Source organism: Marmota flaviventris, chromosome 7 (genome assembly GCF_047511675.1).
Source record: "Marmota flaviventris isolate mMarFla1 chromosome 7, mMarFla1.hap1, whole genome shotgun sequence".
Classification (NCBI taxonomy): Eukaryota; Metazoa; Chordata; class Mammalia; order Rodentia; family Sciuridae; genus Marmota; species Marmota flaviventris.
In genome coordinates, this window is record NC_092504.1 from 119,220,477 (window position 1) to 119,243,036 (window position 22,560).

General features: G+C 34.5%; 1 protein-coding gene across 5 annotated transcripts in view; it reads left to right on the forward strand.

The window, feature by feature from the left end:
* Positions 1-22,560, forward strand: part of Lrba (LPS responsive beige-like anchor protein) — a 701,372-nt gene that overhangs the window by 106,322 nt on the left and 572,490 nt on the right. For all 5 annotated transcript variants that reach the window (XM_071614622.1, XM_071614623.1, XM_071614624.1 and 2 more), the window contains exons 9-15: positions 6,198-6,395; positions 6,592-6,725; positions 10,312-10,420; positions 10,727-10,879; positions 16,981-17,149; positions 19,517-19,596; positions 21,538-21,600. In XM_071614622.1, coding sequence (XP_071470723.1) covers positions 6,198-6,395; positions 6,592-6,725; positions 10,312-10,420; positions 10,727-10,879; positions 16,981-17,149; positions 19,517-19,596; positions 21,538-21,600 — 906 coding nt within the window. The remainder of the gene's footprint in view (positions 1-6,197; positions 6,396-6,591; positions 6,726-10,311; positions 10,421-10,726; positions 10,880-16,980; positions 17,150-19,516; positions 19,597-21,537; positions 21,601-22,560) is intronic.

Here is a 22,560-nt window from a genome sequence, read left to right on the forward strand (position 1 = left end):
GTAGAGTGCTTGTGTGGCACAGGTGAGGCACTGGGTTTGATCCTCAGCAAAACGTAAAAATAAATAAATAAAATAAAGGTTAAATTAAAAAACAATAAAAGAATCTGAGGGACCCTTTTGCCCCTCTTCAGTATGATGCCATGGATTTAAGTTTCTACCCTCACAGTGGGGATTAAATTTCAATATATGAACCTTTAAGAGATAAATGCTACCATATTCAAATCATACCCACCATCTCATGCCTTTTTTTCCCTTCCACTTTAATAGCTTTAATATTCTTATAATGGAGGTTTACTGTTAGTGAATTTTCCCAGCTTTAGTCTGAGAAGGCTTTTAGTTTCTAAAATTAGAATTTTGATGTGAAAGTTTATTAGCTTTTAAGAGAGATTTTATTGTGATTTTCAAGAAGTTTCTATCAAAAAGTTGTGTCACCTCTTCAAAACCTAAATGTTGTATGTTGGGGTAGTCTTTTTTTTTTTTAGTCTTTATTTGTTCTTTTTAGTTATTCATATGGTAGAAACCATTTTGAATACATACAAGCTGAGAATATATCCTGTTCTAATTAGGACCCAGGTCTGTGGATGTACACATGGTGCTTTTCACTGTGGGGTATTCCTGTATGTACACAGGACAGTTACGTCCAATTCATTTCATTGTCTTTCTCATTCTCATCTCCCCTTCATTTCCCTTTGTGTAATCCACTGAACTTTGTGTAATCCCTGCGACCCCTTGTTGTAGGTTGGCATCTACATTTCAGAGAGAACATTTGACCTTTCTTATTTTTTTTCAATTGGCTGTTTTATTGATTTATATTTTGCAGTTTTAAAATTTGCTCTTTTTAGTTATAAATAACAATAGAATGTATTTTGACATATCATATATGAATGGAGTACAATTTCCCATTCTTGTGATTGTATATGGTGTGGAGTTACACTGGTCATGTATTCATATATGAACATGGGAAAATGATGTCTTGATTTATTCTACTGTCTTTCCTATTCACATTCCTTGTCTAATCCGATGATCCTCTCCTCCTCCCTAACCCTGCACTTAATGTGAGCCATTATCCACATATCAGAGAGAACATTTGGCCTTTTGTTTTTTTGAGATTGACTTATTTCATTTAGTATGATATAGTCTCCAGTTCCATCCATTCACCTGCAAATGCCATAATTTCATTCTTCATTATGGCTGAGTAATACTCCATTGTGTATATATACCACAATTCCTTTATCCATTTATCTGTTGAAGGGCACTTAGGTTCCATAGTTTAGCTATTCTAAATTGAGCTGTTATAAACATGATGTGGCAACATTTATTATTGCTTGTATTCTTTTTTTTGGGGGGGGGACTGGAGATTGAATTCAAGGGCATTAAACCATTGAGCCACATCACCAGCCCTATTTTTTTTTTTTGTATTTTATTTAGAGACAGGGTCTCACTGAGTTGCTTAGTGCCTCGCTGTTGCTGAGGCTGGTTTTGAGCTCAAAGATCCTCTGTCTCAGCCTCCTGAGCCGCTGAAATTACAGGTGTGAGTGACCATGACTGGCATGTGGTCTTGATAATTCTTTTTGGAGTGAGATAAAATCTTAATGTAGGCTTAATTTGCATTTCTCTAATTGCTAGAGATGTCAAACATTTTTTCATGTATTTGTTAACCTTTCTTCTTTCTTTTTTTTTGGTACTAGGGATTGAACTCAGAGGCACTTAATCTCTGAGCCACATCCCCAGCTTATTTTTATATTTTATTTAGAGACAGGGTCTCACTGAGTTGCTTAGGCTCTCACTAAGTTGTTGAGGGTGCCCTTGAACTTGGATCCTCCTGTCTCAGTCTCCCAAGTGTAGGATTATAGGCATGTGCCTCTGTGCCTTGCCTTGTATTTCTTCTTGGGAATTGTCTGTTTAGTTCCTTTGCCTATTTATTGGTTGTGTTATTATTATTATTATTTTGCTTTTTGGTATTAAGCTTTTTGAGTTTATTGTATATTCTTGAAATTAACACCTATCTGAGATGTTGGTGGCAAAGATTTTCCCCCATTCTGTAGGTTCTCTCTTTGTTCTTGATCATTTCCTTTGCTGTGGACAAGCTTTTTAGTTTGATACCATCCCATTTATTGATTTTTGATTTTATTTCTTGAGCTTAGTCTTGTTGAAGAATTCAGTTCCTCAGTGGACAAGAGGGAGAGTTGGGCTTACATTTTCTTCTAGTAGGTGCAGAGCCTCTGGTCTAATATCTTGGTCTTTGATCTACTTTGAATTGAATGTTGGGCAGTGTGAGAGGTAAGGGTTAAATTTCATTCTATTACATATGAATTTCCAGTTTTCCTAGCACCAATGGTTGAAGAGCTACCATATTCATAGGGAGGGAACCAGGCTCTGTCAAGTAAGATTCATATTCCCCTGCGTAAAACACTTTCCACACCTGATTTCTTCCTGTTCTTCTGGTCACACCTCTGAGTCATGTGGTGGGTGTCTCCCAGGCCTGTTTTTTGGACCCAGCTTGGAATTCCCAGGTATGGGCTCCCACAGCCACCTGCAGTTTAGTGGGGTGGCATGATGGATCTTGCCTTGCTCTCCATAGGTAACTGGGAGACACAGGGCACCTTTCCTGCATCAGGTTACAGTGCAGCATACCCCCTGCATCAGTCCAGCGGTGACCTGGATCTTTGATTTCTGTGTATCATGACATGTCATGGTGCCACTTGAAGTGTGGGTTCCCTTATTCCCTTTCCATGCCTTGCCCACGTGGGTCAGCTCTGGCAGCCGCAGGTGGTGGTGAGCTTTCTTCTCTGTATTATTACATCTAACCTTATGGGCCTTAGGGTCTTCTGAGAGCCTAGTATTAAATCCTAGTAACATCTTACCCACCTCACTGAGAAGCTGTTTTATCTGCCTTCCTGGTCTCACACCACGGAGCAGCTTGGAAAGCGACCTCCTGTATCTACTCCACCATCTTCCAAGCCTCTTCCAAACTTGTGTTGGTCTGTTCTTGTCTGTGCTTAGCCTGCTTCAGGTTACTCATATTTCTTGCATCTGATCTGGGTTTTGTCAGATTTGAAAACTTCTTACCACAATTTCCTCAAATATGTTTTTTTCCTCTGGGATTCATATTATATTTATGTTAGGCCTTTTGAAAGAAACTAATAAGTCACTATGCCTATTTTGTTTTGTTCTTAATTAAAAAAAAATTATTTTGGGAATTTATTGCTATGCCTTTATGTTCATGAATCCTTCCTTCTCAAGTGTCCAGTCTACTGTGTATTTCATCAGGTGAATTTTCCATTTCATGTATTTTTGGTTTCAATAAATGTTCATTCTTTTTTGTTATCTTTTCTTGTTCTTACATGCTAGTCTTAAAAAAGAACCCTACCCCTAAATTGGTCAGAGATATAGTAGCTACTTTTATTGTCTTTTTCTTCTCTCTCTTTTCTTTTGTCCTAGGGATTGAACCCAGGGCCTTTCACATAGGCAATTGCCTTTCTACTGACATAACCTACAATGTCTTTTTTTTTCTTTCATCATATGTGTTATTTCTGAATATGTAGTGACATTTTCATGGTTATTGCAGGCTTGTTGGTTTCCGTATTAGTTTTGCATCACTACCATGAATTACCTGAGGTAACCAATTTAGTAAAGAGAAATGGGTTGTTTAGATCACAGTGTTAGAGGTTCAAGATTAAGTCCTCTGGTGATGGTGCTGGATGGTAGAGGCATGAGTCAAGAGTGAATAGTCACATCCTGAGCCAGGAGGCACTGGGGGCCGGCGGGGGAGGGGAAGAAAAAGATAAAAGATGGGGGTCCCACAATTCCTTACAAAAATATGTGTCCAGTAATCCAAGAAACTCCCACTCCATTTCATCTCTTAAAGGCCCACAGTATGTTCCCGCCAATACTACCATCCTGGGGACTAAGCCTTTTTCTTTGGACCTTTGGGGGACACTCATCTAAACCACAGCACCTTATTAATTTTGGAGTGGATCTTGGGCATTATGATGTTTACCACATAAGTGTTTAGATTGTGTTGGTATATTGTAAAGAAGGCTTTGTTTAGCTAGTCAGAGTTTCTTTAGGTGTTTTTTTTTGGTAGTTTTAAAGCTTTGTCAGTGGGACTCAAGATAGTCTTTAGATCATGTTTTAATGTAAAAGCTTTATTGAGATCTAAAACATGTTGTGTTAGTCAGCTTTCTATTACCAGAATAGATACCTGAGATAACCAAATTATAAAAGGAGAAGGCTTATTTTGGTTCACAGTTTCGAAGGTTCCAGTCCTTGATCCATTATTGGCCTTATGGCTTTTGGGTCTGTGACAAGGCAGCAACATGTAGCAAAACTGTACCCCTTATGCCTGTGATGTGAAAAAGAAAAAGAGGAGAAGGGGCTGACGTCCCTCCTCTTAGAGTTTCCACTGCCTCCCAGGGTGCTAAGCTGGGCACTAAGCCTTTAATCACAAGGGAAATGTCCTCTAGAGGACGTTCTAGTTCCAAAGTCTAGCACATATCATTTGCCCATTTAATGTATATAATTCATTGGTTTTTATCACAAAGTTGTGTAACCATCATCACTGTCTACAGTTTATTTACCCTAAAAGGAAATCCTAATATTAATCCTCAGTCATTACTCATTTCCCTTTCTTCTCAATCCCTAGCAATCTCTAGCTACTTTCTGTTTCTACAGATTTGCATATTGTGGCAATAAGTGGATACAATTATATGTAGTCCTTGGTGGCTGGCCTTTTTTCACTAAGCCTAATTTTTCAAGTATCATCTCTATTTTAGCATGTATTAGAATGTCATTCATTTTCGTAATTGTATAGTATTCCATTGTTTATCCATTTGTTAGTTTGTGGACTTTAGTTTTTACCTTTTGGCTCTTATGAGTAATGCTGACATGAACACTTGTGTATGAATTTTTATGTGGACATTATGTTTCCTTTATTTGGGTCTGTTATTTAAAGTGGAATTGCTGGATCATATATTTGAGGAACTTATAGATTGTTTTCTAAATTGACTGTACCATTTACATTCCCACAGTAATGTATGAGGATTCTGATTTTTCCATGTACTCTTCAACATGTGTTATCATTGGACTTTTTGATTGTGGTCATCCTAGTGGGTATTAAGTGATACCTCATTGTTTTGATTTGTATTTCCCTAATAATTAATGATGTTGAGATCATTTTTGTTTCCTTATAAACTGTTTATCGTTTTTGCTTACAGACCTATTCAGATCCTTTACCCATTTTTCAATTACTTGTCTTTTTATTATTCAGTTGTTTTTAATTACGCAATTTTTTGTGTTGCTGGGGATTGAATGTAGGGCATCTTTGGGTAAGTGCTTTTCCTACTGAGCTACATCCTGATATATCCTCAGCCCTTAAACAAATTTTAATTATGGTAAAATACACAATAGATTTACCATTTTAAATAATTTGAATTGTATAGTTCATTACTGTTAATACATTTACAGTGTTTATTTATACAAACTAAGACAGCTTTGTGATCCTAGGCTTTATAATCTTGTGGGACCACTGCCATATGTGCATTCCATCATTGATCATAATGTTGTTAAGTGGTGTGTGACTAGACGAAGTAAATCTTGACAGAGTTGAAGAGAGAAGTACAGAGTAATGAAATGAGAGTAGGAAACTTTAATACTCAACTTTAAATAATGAGTAGAACAACATACAGAAGATCAATAAGGAAACAGGACTCGCACAACAATCTAGACTGATGGAATTAGCAGACACATACAGAACACTCAGTGCAATAAAAGTAGAATATACATTCCTCTCAAGTGCACATGGAACATTGTCTCTGGTAGATCATGTGGTAGGCTGTGTAAACAAGTGTTAATACATTTAAAAAATTGAAATAATAGTATCTTTTTTGACCATAATGGAACTAGACTAGAAAACAACTGATGGGGCATAAATCACAAGGGAAATTAGAAAATATCTTGAGACAAATAAAAATGAAAACATAATGTGTCAAAACTTAAAGGAATCACCAAGTAGTACCTTTAGGGAAATTTATAGTGGTTAAAAACTAGTATTTTGGAGGGCTCTGTTATTTGATACTGTTAGAAAAATAATCAATGGCATGTCTCCTTAAATTTTTACATCTGTGGTGATTTGTATTTAGATTTTCTTTTGTGATGTATCACTTTAACTATTCTTTTTTTTTTTTTTTAATTCATAGGGTACATTTAAATTTAAAGCAGAAAGTGATCTTTTCCTTGCTGAGCATCACAAACTCTTATTGTATGATGGCAAACTCTCCAGTGCCATTGCCTTCACATATAACCCGCGGGCTACCGATGCCCAGCTTTGCCTCGAATCTTCTCCCAAGGACAACCCTTCGATTTTTGTTCATTCCCCACATGCACTCATGCTCCAGGTACTACTGTGATCTTTTAAGAATATATCTATGGGCAATTCTGGTGACTTATTGGGGTGTACTTGATAGCTTATCTTGAACACATGGAATGCCACATTTTAGTGTTTCTGCATTTACTATTGTGCTTTGTTTTAAACTGTTTTGGAAAAGAAATCATTGAAACTTAAGAATGTATCTTTTTTTTTTTTCTTTCAAGGATGTGAAGGCAGTTTTAACACATTCCATTCAAAGTGCTATGCATTCAATTGGAGGAGTACAAGTGCTATTTCCACTTTTTGCACAGTTGGATTATAGGCAATATTTATCTGATGAAGTTGACTTGACAATCTGGTGAGTGTCTTTTATTTTAAATTTCATGTGAGAGTTACTTTCATCTTTATTGAACTGCATTTGTTGTTTGCCTTTCACATTTATTATAGCGTCAAAATATTTTCTTTAAAATGGTATTTCTTTTTTTAATATTTTTTTTTGTAATTGTACACAATAACTTTTATTTATTTTTATGTGGTGCTGAGGATGGAACCCAGGGCCTTGCACATGCGAGGAGAGTGCTCTACTGCTGAGCCATAAACCCAGCCCCCAAATGGTATTTCTTTATAAATGGCATGATAAATCCATATCAATGACAATAGTATTCATATAATTCTGTTTTGTCATTAGGAAATGTGAAAGCTCTAAAAGCAGCAAATGTTTTAGAATAAAGTTATTAATGGCAATAGTGGATTTTTAAAATTAAATTATTTATTTATTCTAATTTGTTATATATGATGGCAGAATATAATTCATTTCATATTACACATATAGAGCACAATTTTTCAAGTCTCTGTACACAAAGTATTTTCACACCATCCATGTCTTCACACATGTACTTAGGGTAATAATGTCTAACTTATTCTACGGTCTTGTCTACCCCCATTCCCCTTCCCTTCCCCTTCCTCCCCTTTGTCCTATCTAAAGCCCCCTCCATTCCATCCCCCATCACCATTATGAGTCAGCATCCTCATATCAAAGAAAACATTTGGCCGTTGGTTTTTTGGGATTGGCTTATTTCACTTATTTAGCATTATATTCTCCAACTCATTCATTTACCTGCAAATGCCATGATTTTATTCTCTTTTAATGCTGAGTAATATTCCATTGTGTATATATACCAAAGTTTCCCTATCCATTCATCTACTGAAGGGCATCTGGGTTGGTTCCACAATTTAGCTATTGTGAATTGTGCTGCTATAAACATTGATATGGCTGTGTCCCTGAAGAATGCTGTTTTTAAGTCCTTTAGGTATAGACTGAGGAGTAGGATAGCTGGGACAAATGGTGGTTCTATTCCAGGTTTTCCAAGAAATCTACATACTGCTATCCAGAGTGGTTGCACCAATTTGCAATCCCACCAGCAGTTTATGAGTGTGCCGTTTTCCCCATATCCTTGGCAACACTTATTGTTGCTTTATTCTTGGTGGCTGCCATTCTGACTGGAGTGAGATGAAATCTTACAGTAGTTTTGATTTGCATTTCTCTAATTGCTAGAGATGATGAACACTTTTTTCATATATTTGTTGATTTATTGTATATCCTCTTCTAAGAAGTGTCTGTTCAGTTCCTTGGCCCAAATAATGGATTTTTAAAAAAGTCTGTATTTTTGTCTGTTCTCCCCCTGCCACTCTTTCTCTAATATTTTTGTTTTGATACCAGGGATTGAACCCAGGGGCACTTAACCACTGAGTCACATACCCAGCCCTTTTTATTTTTTATTTTGATACATGGTCTTGCTGAGTTGCTTAAGGCCCTGCTAAGTTGCTGAGACTGGTTTTGAACTTGTGATCCTCCTGCCTCAGCTTCCTGAGCCACTGGGATCAGCAGGCATGTGCCATGGTGCCCAGCTATGCTCTCATTTTTCAAATATTTTAAGTTTTTAGCTGTCAGGGATTTATTATGAGAATTTAGGTTTTCATTTTATTTCTCAATCATGTATACAATCAAAAGCCAAAAACTTTAATAGTGTTATGAGGTGATTTAAGTCTGTTTTTAAAATTTAGATTATACATTTGGCACTTTGTTTTCTGTGTTATAGTGTTGAGTCTAGAAAAGGCAAAGGCATTTGAATTCCAGGATGAGTTATAAAGCATGCGAGAGGATGGCTGAATAAATTTTCCTGGCTGCATCTTCTAGTGAACCTAACCATAGTAGAATAATTATGTTTCATTTATTATTTGAGAAATGTAAATGAGTTTTCTATCCTTCTCTTTTGATATTGTCTTTGATTTCTCCTTTAATTCGCAACTTGAAACCCATTACTAACATATATAATTAATGATGGAATGTTCTCCAGATTATTAGGCTATGAAAAAAAATTTTAAGAAGAAATGATCTATTGAGTTTAGTATTTGCCAATTTTTATATATTTATATAGATATTGGGTATCACTGTTACCCAGGCTGGCCTTAAACTTTTGACTCTCCTGCCTCAGTCTCCTGGGTAGCTGGAATTATAGTTGTGCACCACCTTGCCTGGCTTGCTGGCTATATTTAGTATATTAAAATTAAATTACCAATAGGTCATAGAATATCTTTATGCTATTCTCTAAAAGGGCTAAGTTTCTTTTTTTCTTCCTTTCCTCCTCCTCTTCTTTTTTTCAAACATTTTGGTGTCTTTATTGGAATTGTCAGCAGCTAAAGCATTGATGTGGAGGAGGAGGTTGGCTGCCACTCTTGCTCTCTCTCTGGGAATCTCCCATAGTTGCTAAAAAGGAGGCAGCTGATCTTATTCCTTTTCCTTGTGAATATCTCTAAATATTGTAGGTCGTAGAGCATGGTTGTAGCCCTGTCACGTTTAAAAATTTTGAAGAGTGTCTGGAGTGAACAAATTTCTTAAATTAGTATTCAGGGATCTTACAAGTTTTCTCCAAATTAACTTTACTTCTTATCTTCTTCGCTCATATACCTCTGCTCAGTTCACAATAGGCCATTTAGAACCCCTACCATGTTTTGAGGATTTAAACCTTTGGATGTTTACTTTTTTCCTCCTTTTAACCAATGGCTCTTCAAAATTGAATTCATTTGCTTATTTAAGTGTATTCTTTTTTTTTTTTTTTTTTGGTACCAGGGATTGAACCCAGGTGTGCTTTACCACCAAGCCACATCCACAGCCCTTTTTTATATTTTATTTAGAGACAGGGTCTCACTGAGTTGCTTAGCAACTTTTGCTGAGGCTGGCTTTGACTCTAGATCTTCCTATCTCAGTCTCCCCAGCCATTGGTATTATAGGCATGTGCCACTGAGCCCGGCCCCAGCCAATTTTTATATTTTATTAGAGGCAGGGTCTCACTGAGTTGCTTAGGGCTTTGCTAAGTTACTGAGGATGGGTTTGAACATAAGATCCTCCTGCCTCAGCCTCTTGAGTCGCTGGGCTGACAGGTGTGTGTCACTGAGCCCAGGTTCTAAGTGTATTCTTTAAGTCCTTAATATACTTTGTACTTTTATTAGCCAGTTCTATTACTTGTTTTGTGCTTTGTTCATTTTTCTCTATATAATGTGTACTTGCATATTGTTTCTAAGTCATTCATTTATTAATGTGTATGACAAAATATATGAAATAGGTATTTGAGTAGATCCTAATTATACATTGAAAATTTAAATTTAGTTCTGCAATAATCTTGGAGGCTGTTTTGGTAGAATGGCAATTTCTTTGAAATTGAGATTTTTATTGGGGTGTGTGTGTGTGGGTGGTGTTGGGGATTGAACCCAGGTTTAAGCATACTAGGCGTTAGCTCATGTAGATGAGCTGTATCTCTGGCCCTGATACAGAGAATATTTTATTGAGATAAATAGAAGGCTACATATATCTAATGTAATTTTTTAAATAGAATATGTTTTTTCAAATGATTGCCTTTTTTTTTTTTTTTTTTTTTAAATTCTAGTTCAACCCTGTTGGCTTTCATAATGGAGCTGTTGAAGAACTCGATTGCTATGCAGGAGCAGATGCTTGCCTGTAAAGGCTTCTTGGTAATAGGATATAGTCTTGAAAAGGTAAATAAGAAATATTTTACCATTTGGATTCTTTATTTGTGGTTCATGTACTTGTTTCCTAAGTGATTAAGAAATCCCTGTCGACAAACATGTCTCCTTGGTTAACAGAAAATTAATTAAATTAACATTTTGTTGTTTTACCCTGTATCTATTCTTGTATTAAAGAAGTGTGGTAGGGAGCCTCATGCCCTCTTTGACTTTGAGCATAAGTTTGTGGGCCAATTTTTTTTGTGTGTGTTGACAGCCTGTAATTTACTTACCTTGCTTGAATTAGTAGTGTGACCTTTAAACTACTTTTCTTTGCAGTCTTCCAAATCCCATGTCAACAGAGCAGTACTTGAACTTTGCCTTGCATTTTCAAAATATTTGAGCAATCTTCAGAATGGGATGCCCTTACTGAAGCAATTGTGTGATCACATTCTTCTTAACCCTGCCATATGGATTCATACCCCAGCCAAGGTGACAAATACATTGATTTTGTTTTACTATCTTTGCTAAGGTTTTGTGCTTGAGGAGAATGATAATTATGAGGATATTCTTTTTTTCCCTTTTACATAATATTATGTAAGATTCAGTGGTTTGCCTTTTTTGACTAAGTATGCTTTTTTGCTTTTCAGGAAAATTTGGAAGTCAATATGTTTCCCCTTCTTCTCTCTCTCCCTTTTTGTAAATGAATGTTATTCTATTTCAAAATTGAGCTATGATCTTTATTATTTATTTATTTATTTTTTATATATGACAGCAGAATGCATTACAATTCTTATTACATATCTAGAGCACAATTTTCCGTATCTCTGGTTGTATACATAGTATATTCACACCAATTCGTGTCTTCATCCCTGTACTTTGGATAATAATGATCATCACATTGCACAATTATTTTTAAATAAAGTTTTATTTAAGAGAGATTTTGTTTATTAAGTATGTCAAATTTAGACAATTCTGATGTAAGTATGTAGCTCTGTTCTATTGCAAATATATACACATGTATATATGTACATGTATACACTATATATACATGTACATATATACATGTATATATACGTGTAGTGTGTATGTGTGTGTGTGTGTATACACACACATACAGAGAGAGAGAGAGTTAGAGAGATATTTCCATTCCTTAACAGTTTACCCTATTCTCACTCTTTGTATCTCCTTATATACTTTTGCATTTTACCAATGTAATGAACTCTGGGTTTCATTTTTTGTGGGGTGGGATACTGCAGACTTAACCCAAGGGTGCTTTTCCATTGAACTACATCCCCAGCCTTTTTTGTTTTTTATTTTGAGATAGCATCTCACTGAGTTGCTTAGGGCCTCATTGAATTGGTGAGGCTGGTTTTGAACTTTCGATACTACTGCCTCAGCCTCCTGAGCTGCTGGGATTATAGGGTGTGACACCATGCCCAGCTCTTCATTTCATTCTTATTGGTGCAGCTGAAATGTCACTCTTTCCTTGGAGGTGGGATATACTAGTCTCTCTCATTTAAATTTCATATTAATTCAGATGATAAAGACATGTTTATTTGTACCTACATTGTATTTTTAGCACTTTAATAGCAAACCATTACTTCTATGTGAATATAAATGAATTTGTGGTAAAGTCTGGGAAAAGTCTTTATTAAATTCTGATGGATGTATTAAATCATCCTACAAATTTAGTAGTGGTAGTTTCAAACAAACTTGACAAAGGAAAATTTTCATTAAATTGCCTAATTATATCCATAATTTTTGTTAAAAGTCATGTTATTTCAAACCCTTTATTTTCTTCTGTCCTCCTCCTCCTTTTCGTCCACTTGCAGTATCATTGTTTAGGCTGGAATAGCACATACTTATTCTAGTTGTCAGAAAAAAATGTATGAATACTTTCTTGCTTTTCTGGAATTAAATAATATCTTATTTTCAGCTGGTCTTTTCAAATGTTAAAGAGAAAAGCAGCTGCTGACTCAGATTGCCATTTGGAAATAATCAGAGGAGGCAGCTGGAGGTTGTAGCTTTTTATCTCCAGATTAAATTTGACCTCTTTCGCTTTTCATGACCTTCAGTCTTATTTCTTTTCAAGGATTGTTTCAAGTTACTTTTTCAGCCTTTTACTAGACACTTTTTTGTCTTACTAACCAGCATATTTGTAAGGTATCATGTCTCTTTTGAAGTGGTCAGAAGGCCTCTTATTAGGTACTTACTTGTAGGGGAATATTTTTTAAGATCATTGCATGATTTTTTTAGATTTATAATATTACATTCAGTTTCTTTCTACTTTTTAATAACTTTTCCTAATTTCCTTTTTAGAATTTGTGAGATTGATAATAAACTTACTTTTGTTTCAGCCATCTGCTTTGTATATCCATGAGGGATTTCATTTTGCTTTTACTTTACTATAAAGGTAATTATAACAAAGGGCAGATCCAAATTTTGTTGGCTTGAAAGTCATATAGTTTGTCATGGTGGGAGTGAGCTCCTTCAGAAAAAAGAATACAATAGAGTGCATACAAAACTACACTTAGGATCTTAGAAGGAGCATGCATTGATGAGTGGTTGAAAGTTTAAGCTTCATTAGCTTCATAGTAAATCTACCTCTGGTTACTTAAGTCAAAGGTATGGCTGTATGAATGAAACTTTGTTTTTGGAAAAGGAAACAGTAATTCATAATTTTCATTTATTTTAGATCTGCTCAGAGAAAAAAATTTTAATGACCTAACAGGAAATATGAATTTTCTTATCTATAATGGTCCTTTGTTTACTCAACAAGTATTTGTTGAGTGACTGCTTCTTCCTGGGTGGAGTGGAGAACAAGATAGACCTGATTTTTACCTTCATAGAATTCAGATCTATGGAGAAAGATTGAGTTACCTAATTTATATGGTTATTGGATTCTATAATGAGTGAATGAGGGAAGGTTTATTCATAATTAGCTTATGGTGTTTATAATCTTAGGGTCTTCATTCATCTGTGCTGTTATTAAATCCTATTCATTTTTCTTTTACTATAGTATAATTCTTAGTAAACTTTCTCTAGTTTTCTATTTGACTGGTTATAATCACGTATCTGCCAGAATGTTCTATTTCATTTTTATTCTTTGTTCTTTTTATTAGTTTTTTTTTTTTTGAAGGAAAGTTTTTAATATTCTCACCACGAACAAACATATGAATTGATGGATATGCTAAGTACCCTGATGCAATTTGTCTCTTAATGGACACATGCATCAAGACCCTCATTGTACTCTATCAGTATGTACAATTATTTTATGTCCATGAAAAACAAGATACATTTTTAAATAAATAAAATAAAATTATAGAAGAGAAATTTTGGAATAAAATGAGAAAAAAATCAAACTTCACACTATGGTTAAAAAATAATGAATAGGCAAACTATCAATGGAAATCTTCATTAATCAAACATTATCTTCCTCAACATAACTGTTTCTCTCTACCAAACTCCAGGACACATTGGAAACCAGTCATTGAATTTTTTTTTTTTTTTAATTTTTTATTGTTGGCTGTTCAAACTTTTTATTAGTTTTTAAAAAAGTTTTTGGTAAATGTTTCTTTCCTGTATGTTCTTTATTTTTTAGTTGTAGATGTACACAGTACCTTAATTTTATTTATTTACTTTTATGTGGTGCTGAGGATCTAACCCAGTGCCTTACATATGCTAGGCAAGTGCTCTACCACTGAGCCAGAACCCCAGCCCCATCCTCTATGTTCTTAACATACCACACTCATCAGATCATTTCTTGGCTTCAAAGCTGTGAATGGTTTCCCATTATCTTCAGAATGTAGTCCCTTATATAGCTCTAAGCCTTCTTAACAGTTCTCTTCTCTAGATATTTTAGTTTAGAAGCTCAGATCTTGGCTGCTAAAAGACTCAATTGGGGGTGGGTTTTTTTTTTAATTTGTTGTTTAGTACACATTAACCTTTATTTTATTTTTATGTGATGCCAAGAATTGAACCCAATGCCTCACACATGCTAGGCATGCACTCTCCTGCTGAGCCACAACCCCAGCTCTGGAGGAGGTTTTTAAAAACAAGAACAGAAGCAGAATCCCACTCCCTCCATCCTAGATTTTTATTTCATTAGTCTGATGTATGCTTCAGAAATCAGTATTTTAAAAAAATGTTTTCTAATTCTTATAATGTGTAGTTAGGTTTGAGAACCACTGTTCTAGGTTTAGGGAATACTTTTATTTCAACCACTATTTTCCTTATTTACAATTTCTTCTTTTCTGTCTGCCTTTCTTACTCCTTATCTTCGAAGCCTGCTACTCAATTGGTGAAGCTTTTCCTCACTATTTCAACTTACCTATAATAGTTCCTCTGGCCTCTGCATTTATAGTATTTAAAGCTTATTCTCTAATTAGGTCATGACCATTTTTTAAAAATATATATATATATTTTTTGTTGTAGGTGGACACAATACCTTTTTATTTTATTTATGTGGTGCTGAGGATTGAACCCAGGGCCTCACACATGCGAGACAAGTGCTCTACCCCTGAGCCACAGCCACAGCCCTCATGACGATTTTTTGTTTCTGCAGATGTATTTATTGTCTCTGATTTTTTGCTTACGTTTATGTGTAATTTTCTTCTCAAGTGTATTTCAGCTACTGAGGGCCAGTGTATGTGCCATTGTATACCAGTAACTTAGCGCTGTGTGTGTGTAGTTGTAAATGTTTGCTGAATGACTGAAATCAAGTGGTTAAGAATTTGAACTATGTCATAGGAAATTTTACATTGCTTCATGGACAAATAGATAGGACCTATCCATTTAAATAGCAGTAGCTACATAAAAAAAAATTACCCTTCAGCAATCATTGAATCTTAGTATATATATAGTTTTCTAAACTATAGTGGTCTTCTCAGCCCCTCTTTTAAATGATTCAGATCCTGTCACATTTTACCATTACTAATTGATTCTTAAATTCATTTGACCTTGATTGTTTATTTGTAGGATATCTGAAATATAGGTACCTAATTTTCACTCTCTGAAGAAATCCGCAAGGGGACACTGAGGTATCTTGGAGGGTTGAAAATGAAAATGCCTTCACTGTCCAGGAAGATAATATAACAAATGTTCCATTGTAAATGATCAGGAGTGATTTGTTCTGTGGCCAAGGGTAGAGTGTGTGTGTGTGTGTATACATACATATACATATATACATATATATATATATATATATATATATATATATATATATATATATTACTTAAAGTTATTCAGTTTATAAAATGCATTCACTAGCAATAAAATGAGAAATTCATGATTTCAAGATGAGAGTAGAAAAAAAAAAAGCAGTACTGATTTTGTGCTGCAGTAAGTACTGGAGTATAGCTTTGGTGAATTTTAGAGGCACAATTTTACTGGACTTTTATATTAAAGTGATCTATGTAATAATGGAAAGAACTTAATCCTTTTTCTGATATAGGAAGAGCTTATTTTGAATCTAATATAAACATGTAAGTTCTTATGTATTTAGTCTATTTATGAGACCAAAGAATCCTTTCCTGAGAGAAATGATATACATGTATAAGAATTGGAATTTTATGATGAAAATACTAGATTTAAGTGTTTGTGGTAATGAAATATCATAACAGAATTCTATTTTTCTAATAAATATTTCTCAAGATAAGCTCTCAATTTTTTTTTTTGGTACTGGGGCTTGAACCCAGAGGTGCTTAAACACTGAGCTACATCATCCCTGGCTTTTATTAAAAAATATTTTATTTAGAGACAGGGTCTTGCTGAGTTGCTTAGGGCCTTGCTGAATTGCTGAGGCTGGCTTTGAACTTGTGATCCTCCTGTCCCCAGACTCCTGAGCTGCTGGGATTACAGGTGTGTGCCCACTGTGCCTAGCTAAATTTTTTTTCTGTGGATTCTTGCTTTTGCTTTTGATTATTCCTGTTTTTTTTTCCTTTTGAGTTACTACTGTTTTTTTTTTCCTTTGAGTTGTTATAACTTCTAATTTTCTGAAGAAAATTTTAGCCTTTTAAAACAACTGTGTGCTGGGTGTGGTGGGGCACGCCTATAATCCCAATGGCTCTGGAGGCTGAGGCAGAAGGATCTCAAGTTCAAAGCCAGTCTCAGCAAAAGCAAGGCACTAAGCAACTAAGTGAGACCCTGTCTTGAAGTAAAATACACAATTGGGCTGGTGATGTGGCTCAGTGGTCAAGTTTCCCTGAGTTCAATCCCCCATAACCCCTACTGCAACCCCTTCCTCCAATAAAAACCCAACAACTGTGCACTTTACAGGTAGTTGGTTTATTATAAAGAAGTTACTCAGGCTCATGAATAATTGCTGGTTGCTAAATGGCAAAATTATTTCCATGGAATAGTGTTGTACAATTTGATATAATGGGGGTATTTACTTTATAATGCTACTGTAAAAATAGAAATTACTGGTTTGATTTTGTGAGGTGTATATATGCTTGTGTCTCAGTGTAGAGTGTTATCTGTCCTGAGGATTATCATCAAGCTCAGTATCTTTTTGGAACAAGTGTTACTGGAAATGGGATAAAATGCTGATGGGCTTCTTTGATTTAAGTTTTTAATTTTTTACTTTGTAGGTTCAGCTGATGCTCTATACTTATTTGTCTACTGAATTCATTGGTACAGTCAACATATATAATACGATTCGCAGAGTTGGTACAGTGCTTCTCATCATGCACACACTGAAGTACTACTATTGGGCAGTGAATCCCCAAGACCGAAGTGGTATCACCCCCAAAGGATTAGGTATATCCTCCTTGCCTATGTGTTATCCCAATAGCAAATCAGGATGTTTGATAGTATCATATTATTGTGCAGTTTTTATAAACCATTATGGCAAAATTTTATTTTAATCTTATAGATAATTTTAATAGTTTGTTTCCTGTGTTTGCCACAAGTTGATAACTTGCTCTTTATATGGAAGAACAGTGCTTGTGCCCATATAAATTGTTTGGGTAGCAGATATGACTAAAATATTTATAGTGCACTGCAAATAAGAAGAAATTTCTTAGTTTGTTGCTGGTATTGGTGCTGGGATTCATTGAAAACAGTGTTTTGGGGAGATGGATATTTCTTAAAGAAGTAGGGGGCATCTGCTTCTAATAGAGATAATGAAATTATTATAAAATCACAGTAATGTTTTTCTTATTAGTCAGGACTGACTCAATGAAAGGTTAATATTCATTCATCATGTCAGCAGTTTATGGAAGGGGAGAAAATAGAACTTGAACTTTTGCAAAATCTTCAAATTGGCTATGTAAAAAATGAGTTTTTCCGCTGATGTCATGTGACTGTTTGAGGTACAAATTGATGTCAGTGTCCAGAATTTGCCTCTCTACTAGTTTTTCTTCTGTGTTGGCTGTTTTAGCATATTTTTTCCCTTTGTAGTGGCCAGCAGCAGTCTATCTTCACATCTTTCCAGCTTTAATTGCAACAGAGCAATCTGCCTATATCCAGTATTTTCAGCAAAAGTCTCTTTCAGTCTCTTTGCAACTTGGTGGTTCTGACTGCAGCATGTTCCCATATCTGTGGCAGTTATTGTACTGATGACCCAGAACACTTTTTTGGAGAGTAAGAATGGGTTCAGTCCCTTGATGAAATTGAAGGGCTGTGGTTTGAAATCAGGAAATAGATGCTGAGGAGCCAAACAAGATATGTCCTCATCTTAGTCAAAGGCTATTTAAATATACAAAGACACATTTCATATTTATATAGTACTTTTTAAGTCCCCTTCAAAATAAACTCAGTTTTCTTTTTCTTTTTTTTTTTTTTTTGAGAAAGAAAATGGGATCTTTACTTTAGAAAGCTGTGAGGACATAAAAAGTTATATGACTTGTTTAAGCTGGCAAGCGTGTGGCAGATGTAAAGCCAAGTCAGAATTTCCTGGTGATGGTTTAAAGTTGCTCTGGATGTATCATGTCTTTTCCTGGGTGCTGGCTTTGTATTCTGACCTTCATTTTATAACTAACTAGTGACTGGGAAACTCTCATTCTTCACATGAGAGAGCTGAAGAGACTTCTTGATTCTATTCTAAATCTTTAGCCTGTTCTTTGTCTAGGAATTATCATGTGGAACACATTTTAAACAATTTTCTTCCTATTTTAATTGATCTGTTTAAGGACGTGGTGGTCCTGTGCCTTGGTGGTCTAGTAACTAGCTAGCTGTAAATAGTGATGGGAGGTGTGGATTGTAGAATATATGAGGCAAACAGGTACGAAACTTAAGATCTTAGAACAATGGGTATTTGGTTTCAAAAGCTTTTTACTTGAGAATTATATGTTTGAGACATGAAAATTGACTTAATGTGAGCCATGTGTTACCAAGGACTTTTTTAAGCAGAGGCTGAGATGTCAGAGGTAGTCAGCATAGTGTTTTCCTTCTTCATGAACAATGCTGTGTGGTGAGGCATGTTTCTTTTTGAGATTTTTTTTTGTAATAGCTATAAGAGAAAAAGTTGTTTTCATTTTGAATTCACATATATTATTAATTTTCAAAGTTTAGATTTTCCTTTTTTAACTTGTTACCTTATTAACACCTTCAGAGTCTTTTAAAATGAAAGTGTACATTATTATTGAACACAAATTTCATTTGTCACTTCATTTTTATGTTTTTGAAATCTTTTGATCTACTTAAAGTACAGACTTTTTTATTGTAGTTTCAGCACAATCTGTTTTGTGCATTTGTAGTATTGTGTGTACAATTGCGTGTGGGATTGAATGCTTGTCTTTTTCTTTTGAGGGGCATAGAAGGGGAAGTCACTCAATTTTTTTTTTTTTTTTTTTTTTTTTTGGTACCAGGGATTGAACTCAGGGGCATTTGACCACTGAGCCACATCCCCAATTGTATTTTATTGAGAGACAGGGTCTCACTGAGTTATTTAGCACCTCACTTTTGAGGAGGCTGGCTTTGAACTTGTGATCCTCCTGCCTCAGCTTCCCCAGCTGCTGGGATTACAGATGTGCACTACCGCACCTGGCTGGGAGGTCACTCTTTAGAAAATTTTTATGTTTCTTGTAAGTAAATGGAAAAGCTATTGGCTATGAGAATTTAATATTTAGATCACTTTGAGGTCTTCGAAATACTAAATATGTGTATCTTGTTTCTTTTTAATAGATGGACCACGACCTAATCAAAAAGAAATACTTTCTCTACGAGCATTCTTGTTGATGTTCATTAAGCAATTAGTCATGAAGGTGAGTTCATATTTCTTATCCTGTAGCATACTATGTATTGTAGCTGATCATTTCATATAAAATATAGGCTTGGTTTTTCTTTGTTAGTGAAATTAGACATTGAAATAATCTTTGAATGATGTTTGTTTCCTTTTTAAAAATTTTGTTTCTGTTGAGACACATATGAACATAAGTTACTGCACAATTGTAGATTGATTATTATAGTATATGTTATAAAATCTGTATGAGATCTCAAGTGTTCTCATTCTTTCATTCAGCAAATATATACCGAGTTTCTGTTAAATACCAGGTACTAATCTTGACACTGGCCATATGTTTCATTTTTAGGGCCTTCTTGTACTGACAATCAGATTTTTAGAGTTAGTGCTCTTGTATAAATGTACCAGATAGGAGTTCTGGCCGTTAGAATTGATTACATTTTGTTTCTCTTCATTTTATTATAGGTAAAATAAATTTTAATAATATTTTTAAAGAAGGCATTTGCTTTTATAGGGTAGCAATATGTAATTTTTTTGTTACTTATATTTTATTTAGAATTTTATTACATAATTTTGTTTCTTTTTTATATTATATACTATTTTATATAGTATATATTCATATTAAATATTATGTTAAAACATGTATTATGTTAGAATATAAATTATAATAAATATTTATGTATACTATATTAGAATATTTTCTGTATTCTAATATACATATATTCTATATTTTTAATTTATTTGTTCTAATTAGTTATACATGACAGCAGAATGCATTTCGATTAATTGTACAAATATGGAGCACAACTATTCTTTTCTCTGGTTGTACACAATGTAGAGTCGCACTATATGTGCAGTCATACCTGCACCGAGGGTAATGATGCCCATCTCATTTCGCCATCTTTCCTGCTCCATTCCACCTCCCCTTCTCCATCCCCTTTGCCCAAAGTTCCTCCATTCTTCCCATGATGGTCCCCAACCCCCTCCCCCAACCTCCAATCATGGATTAGCGTCTACTTGTCAGAGAGAACATTTGGACTTTGTCTTTTTGGCTTACTTTGTTTAGCATGATATTCTCCAACTCCATCCATTTATCTGCAAATGCCATAATTTTATTCTCTTTTAATGCTGAGTAACATTCCATTTTGTATATATAACACAGTTTCTTTATTCATTCATCTGTTGAAGAGCATCTAGGTTGGTTCCACAGTTTAGCTAATATGAATTGAGTAGTTGTATACATTGATGTGGGTGTGTCACTATAGTATGCTGATTTTAAGTCCTTTAGGTATAGACTGAGGAGTGGTATAGCTGGGTCAAATGGTGGTTCCATTCCAAGTTTTCTAAGGAATATGTTCTATATTCTTATACATATATATTCAATATTCTTTATTAGCTGCTAGATAAAATTTTGACAAGTGAACCTGTGAGTGTGCGTGTGTGTATTTGAGATTGCAGCTTTGTTTTACAATTAAAATATTGATAAAGAATGTTGAAAATTTTCATACTGAGCTCATATTTAAAAGTTCAGTGTTCTCAAGCAAAATTATTCTTCATATTTTAGGTACTTGACCATTTATCTTAGTTATACTCTTTACTCCAAATTTAATTTTAAGTAGAAAATTTGTCTTCTGTATTTAGAGGAGTGGTAGGTGTGGATAATTACTGTAACATCATAACTTTATTAGTTTTGGCTATTTTATAGGATTCTGTAGCTTTACCAAAGAGGCTTTCATATATGGTGTTGAAAACAGGTATTGATGTCAGATTTCATTTGATTTCTACACAGTCTTGAAGATTGAATTATGCTTCCTGAAATTTTTATTTTGAATATAGATTCTATATTACAGTATCTTTTTGCCTTTAAAACAGTTGACAAACTTGACAAATCTATGTGTGTAGTTTCCCTTTTAAAAGTAGTTTTCATATGTAAGCATCAGATACTTATATTATTTTTCTGAAGGATTCTGGAGTGAAAGAAGATGAACTGCAGGCCATTCTTAATTACCTATTGACAATGCATGAGGTAATATTTTAATTTCATATTTTGGGATCTTATTTTCTGAAACTTCATTATGAACTTTTTAAAGGGTAAAAACAGTAAATCTTCATTGATCATATAATTGTAATGGGAAGTAAGGGTGTCTATTTAGGAATTAAATTCTAGCAACTTTTATTTAAATCATTTCTTACCACAGGACGGCTCTGAGAATAATCATGAAAGGCTTTAAAAAGTGTTATGGCTGGGGTTGTGGCTCAGTGGTGGAGCACTCGCCTAGGGTGTGTGAGGCCCTGGGTTTAATCCTCAGTACCACATATAAATAAATAAAATCAAGGTATTGTGTCCAGCTTCAACTAAAAAAAAATGTACATATATATAAAAAAAGTGTTATACTTAGATTTCTTTGCGTTAAATCAAGGTGTGAAAAACTAAAAGTTTAGAAATGGATAGAATTATTATGTCTTTATTTTAAATGATAATTCAAAATTCTTACCTTGTGAATTAATAAATATACTTTTAAAATTATTAATAATTGAAAGGTAATGGTCTGACCTATGTTTGTTAATAATCAGGGTGTAAAATAATGGCTTAAACCAGATGCAGTGTCACATGCCTGTAATCCTAGCAGCTTGGGAGCCTGAGGCAGGAGGATTTCAAGTTCAAAGCCAGCCTAAGCAACTTAGCAAGGCCCTAAGCAACTCAGTGAGACCCTGTCTCTAAATAAAATGCAAAAAAGGATTGGAGATGTGGCTCAGTGGTTAATTGCCTCCATTAAAAAAAAATGGCTTAAATTTCTTAATTGGATCATATTTGGTTCAAAATCATTAATGATTATGATTTTTTTCCCTTGAGTACCATGTTGTATTATGTTTTTAGATTTTCCTGACCAGAAATAATAGTTGACAAGTTTTCTATTGAAATTCCTGTTATTATATGTGATTTTGTCTTTTATCATTTAAGGGAACAAATAAAGGAATTCATAAG